Source organism: Nannospalax galili, unplaced genomic scaffold (assembly GCF_000622305.1).
Source record: "Nannospalax galili isolate Female #2095 unplaced genomic scaffold, S.galili_v1.0 scaffold409, whole genome shotgun sequence".
NCBI classification, from domain to species: domain Eukaryota; kingdom Metazoa; phylum Chordata; class Mammalia; order Rodentia; family Spalacidae; genus Nannospalax; species Nannospalax galili.
In genome coordinates this window covers 2,792,308-2,796,961 of record NW_008360308.1, presented here as the reverse complement: position 1 = coordinate 2,796,961, position 4,654 = coordinate 2,792,308, and the positions used below count along the sequence as shown (strand labels likewise).

General features: G+C 39.9%; 1 protein-coding gene across 11 annotated transcripts in view; it reads right to left on the bottom strand.

Annotated features, from left to right (window-relative positions):
* Shld2 (shieldin complex subunit 2) overlaps positions 1-4,654 on the bottom strand; it is a 131,474-nt gene that overhangs the window by 12,029 nt on the left and 114,791 nt on the right. For all 11 annotated transcript variants that reach the window (XR_003847998.1, XM_008824454.3, XM_029559294.1 and 8 more), the window contains one exon: positions 3,632-3,747. Coding sequence is in view for 10 of the 11 variants with exons in the window: in XM_008824454.3 (XP_008822676.1) it covers positions 3,632-3,747 (116 nt within the window). In the remaining variant the exon portion in view is untranslated. The remainder of the gene's footprint in view (positions 1-3,631; positions 3,748-4,654) is intronic.

Sequence of the window (4,654 nt, the reverse complement as noted above, 5' to 3'; positions counted from 1 at the left end):
TACACATAAAATAATAAAATATTTTTTAAAAAGGACTTTGAAACAGTTGTCTAATGAATAAGCTTATGAACTGAAAATACTAAATGATGTGTAGATGTGTCATTTTATTTCACAACTGTCTGACAGCCTTCCTTATATTTTTAGGGCATCTAATAAAGTGATTTAGCAAGTTGTTCAACACTGGATTGACAAGGCACCATCTACTGTGCTCAGCCTGCACAGATCTCTGACCAACACCGTTAGTGTTCCTTGGTTTGTCCTTCCATCACCCTAGAGGACCAAGTATACATTTTCAGAGATATGAGAATTCTCTATTGTAATTTTTAAATTTTGTATTTTCACTTTGACAAATGAGGAAAGCAGTCATGATAATCTAGATGGTCTTAGACTACTTTATAACTCGTTTGTAGTACAATCTAATGAATCCGAAGATGTCTGAGCACAGATGCGAAGATGAAAAGGTACAGAAGTACACTTGATGTGCTATGCTCTCCTGAGGAATAAAGACTAAATATTATCATGTATAAAACAAAAAGACAAGACTGAAAATTATAAAAGGAATGAAAACAGCCGAAATAATGAGCATGAAATAAACTGGATTTAAAAAATTGGACAGGCTTCAAATTAGGATGTAGAAAGCTGGCGTGTGACTCCCAATCAAATACAAGAAAAAGCTAAACTACAAATCATCATTTTCTTAAACCCAGAAGAGAAGCAATTTTATCCAACTGTCAAAAAGTACAGATATCTCTGAGGCAACATGGAACAAGAACACAGGCTGTCCACTTGAGGCAGGGCTTAGGAAGAAGCCTGTTTGCATCGAACAAACAGGAAAGCAACATGTCAAGGTCTGTTTGTTTGCTGTTTGTCTGTTTGTTTGTTTTAATGAACTGCTAAAAGCCAACTATGGGCCAGTGCCACAGACAGAAGGGGACTTAACTTCTCAGGCCCATTCCAGCTTCTCTTCTCACCTCTACCAAGGGCTAACAAACCTGGGGGTGGAGCAGGGCATCTAGAGAGCTTCAAGCAAAGGGGAGAAGTGACAGAGCACCCCAGAAACCCCATAGCGAACAGCTAGCTGCCCGAGGATGGACAGCAGATCCTGTCACCCAAGATAAGAACCCCGTATGTACTAGGGAAAGTTAAAAAAAAAAAAAATCTTCCTAAACCTGGGACAGAGACAGAAAACTGCCTCAGTCAAGATCCTTAGTGCTGAAAGGTAGGGTAAAGGGCCACACAAAACCCACCACAGACAAAAGGAAGAGGTTGGCTGCCAGGGGCAGAGGGGCAGAGCCACAGAAGTACCACATGCAAGACTGGGTAAAATGGGCTGGACAAGAAGCAAAAAAGGTCAATCCTGTCCCTTCCACCAGACTAGGATGCACCACGTAACAACTAACAGAAGCCTAGACAACTTGGAGACAAAGAACAACATGGAGAGATTCAAAATACGGCCACACCCAACATGAGGCTACTAATACACTATACATCATTATGTGGTAGTAGCATAAAATTTTAAGAGCTGAAACATTACTACCTCCCAGTGTTGTAGGCATCATAATGTCATCATGCAATGCACTGATCACATGCTTCAGTGAAGCTGAAGCAAATAAACCCACTGGATGGCCTCTTGTATAAAAACTATAGCACATATCATTTTATACAGCACTTGTACTGTACTTTACATATTTACCATACTAGACTTTTTACTTATTATTTTGCACTGTATTCCTCCATATTTAACTACTCTCCAGCCTCAGCCAATGCTCTGAAATTGCCATCATGGTCCCTGCTGCTCTCGATAGCTGCACCAAAGTCAGAGTTGGCCTCTGAGGCTTCCTGCACCCTGCCTTATTTCCCAGCCCTACCACCACTACCCAGTCAGCTCACTGCTATTCTCATGGATCCCATGAGACAGATGAGAAGTCAGATGCTTGTTGGGTGATGTACTTCAAGAAGCCAAACATAGATGCCTAGGAATTGGGTAAAGGGATGAACATACTTGCTGGCTATGATCTGGTTCCAGAGCCGCAAATCATTGATACTGCTCTGTGGGCATGCAGACAGTTAAATGATTTTGCTAGTGCTGCTTGCATCCTAGAAACTGTTAAGGACAACACAGGACCTCACACAGAAATCTACCCCTGTGTCATACAGGAACGTACACCAATTTTAAATGAACTTCAGAGGAACAGGACCTTGAAAAAGTACAAATTCCCCTTGCTGGGCTTCCCAAAGATTGATTGCTACTATTACTTGATTGTAAACAGACTTGGAAATATTTTATTTGAAGAGATTTCTTTTGAGTACCAAACCGTGTGGTCGTAGCTTGGACCTTAAGAACAAAATTAATTTGAACTGAAAAAAAAAAAAGTTGAGGCTAGGGCTGCAATGGCAGAGCACTTGCCTCCCATGCGTGCATCCTGGTACTGCCCACCAATTCTGCCACCAAAACCACCAACATCCTCATCCATCTCATGTTTATCAGGTTTTCCTGATAGCATCCAGATGCCACAGTGAGTGAGTGACCCAGGTTTGTATAGTATATTCTGTGATGTTCACACGAGGATGCATTTCTCGGAATGTAGTCCTACTGTCAATCAATGCATGACTGAAGCTAGAAGAGATGACTTTTTAAAAATATTCCAAACACAAAAAAATAAATAAATGAAGTTATGGAAATACAAATTACCCTGATTTGATCATTACACATTGTAAACATGCATCGAAATACCAAACTGGATGGGATATACACTGTACCCTATAGTATGTATCACCTTTTAAAAAAGAACATGGAGAGAGATTCTCTCTGAGGCATAGGTGCAAAGAGAACTAAAGTGGCCATGCAGAGGTCCATTTCCCACCACAGGGAAAAGGGAACACTCAGGGAATCTGAGGCCTGAGGGCCTGAAGCAACAGCAAAACCTGAACCTAACTCGATGTCTGACAAAGCTGAGTCTTCTCTACCTGCCCTTGCCCCCATGAAAGGTCTAGAAGAAGCATGGCCATTTTCAGATACAAATACTGTTTGTCATAGTCTTTACTGTGCTGTATATAATCTTCAACATTCAGGAAAAAAATTAATAGGCACACAAAAATCAAGATGAGCAATCCACTATTATAAGAATAAGCATACAAGGAACTATATTAGCTTATCTCCTTAAGGAGTCTGAGACCAATGAGGACAGGCTTGGAGCATGATACCAGACAGGTGGGATATATCCACTTTGTTCTTAGCCACTGACTATCCCTGGCATCATAGTTGAAGATCTTACACATCCATTCCACTGATAGTAAACAGTAGATTCCACTGTAGCACAAATACATGGTATTACAAATTCATATGTTTAACTATTATAAGACCAGGGCCCTAATGTGTTTTTTCTGACCAATTAGGAATTTAGACTAAAGAGAGATGAGATACCCTTCAATTCATGTACTGAAATAAATGTAAAGACATTTTACCTACCAAATAACATAAGTCTTTATATTTTACTCAAACTAAGCTATCCTTCTACATTCATACTGACAGGAAAAAAAAATTTACAGTATAGTATTCCTTCTGTCCCAACTATTCCTGAATGAATAGTTTCATGAAGAACAACTGCTTGACGGTGTGTTGATATATTACCTATGACTCTGTTGAGGCAATCTGGAGAAATGTTGAGTAGAATCTGCTCCATCAACTTTGGCCCTACATGGACACAAACGTTATGTCCTCCATCAACTATGGTCATTACAGCTGGCCTATGAAAAAAACAGAATTTAGAATCAGATTCATGAGTAGAGGGTGATTTAGTGAAGCAAGAACAAAACATGATGGCAGATTTCCCTCCCCGCCTGACCCACATAATTCCAGGTCCTCTCATGTTCGCACTCCAAACTCTCTCTCCAGGTCCTCTTCTTTCCTTCCACTCTTTGTTTCAACAAATACCAACTGAGTACCTGTTATGTGCACATTGGGTATACACTAGTGACAATACAAACCCAGTTCCTTCATCCAAGGAACTTAGAGATGCAGTTTAAAAAAAAAAAAAGTGGGGGGAGGGGGTTGGTTGGTTGGTTTGGGTATTTTGTTGTTATTGTTTTCATTGGTTGGTTGATTGGGTTTTTTTGTTTGTTTTTGTTTTGCTTTTTTTTTTAAAGATTTATTTATTTTTATTTTATGTGTATGAGTGTTTTACCCACATGTAGGTGTGTGCACCAAGTGCATGCAGAGCCTTACAGAGGCCAGAAGAGGGCATCAGAATCCCTGGAACTGGAGTTATGAATGGCTGTTAGTCGTCATGTGGGTGCTGAGTATAGAATCTGGGTCCTGCAAGAGCAAACAGCACTCTTAACTGCTGAGCCATCTCTCCAGCCCAACTCCTTTTTATTTTGGAGTTTTTTGTTTGTTTGTTTTAATATAATCTAAGAACTCACACATGCTAGACAAATGGTCTATCACAGAGCTTTCAATCTAGCTACAAGAAAATTAGATTTCTCCCGCCACAAAGTTGTCAAGATAACTCAATGGGGGATAGAATAACCTTTTCAATAAACCATACTGGCAACATCCACAGCAAAACAGATGCAAATAGAAATCATGTTAAGTGAAATAGCCCAGAGTCAGAAGGAGAAATACCACATTTTCTCTTACATATGGAACCTAGAT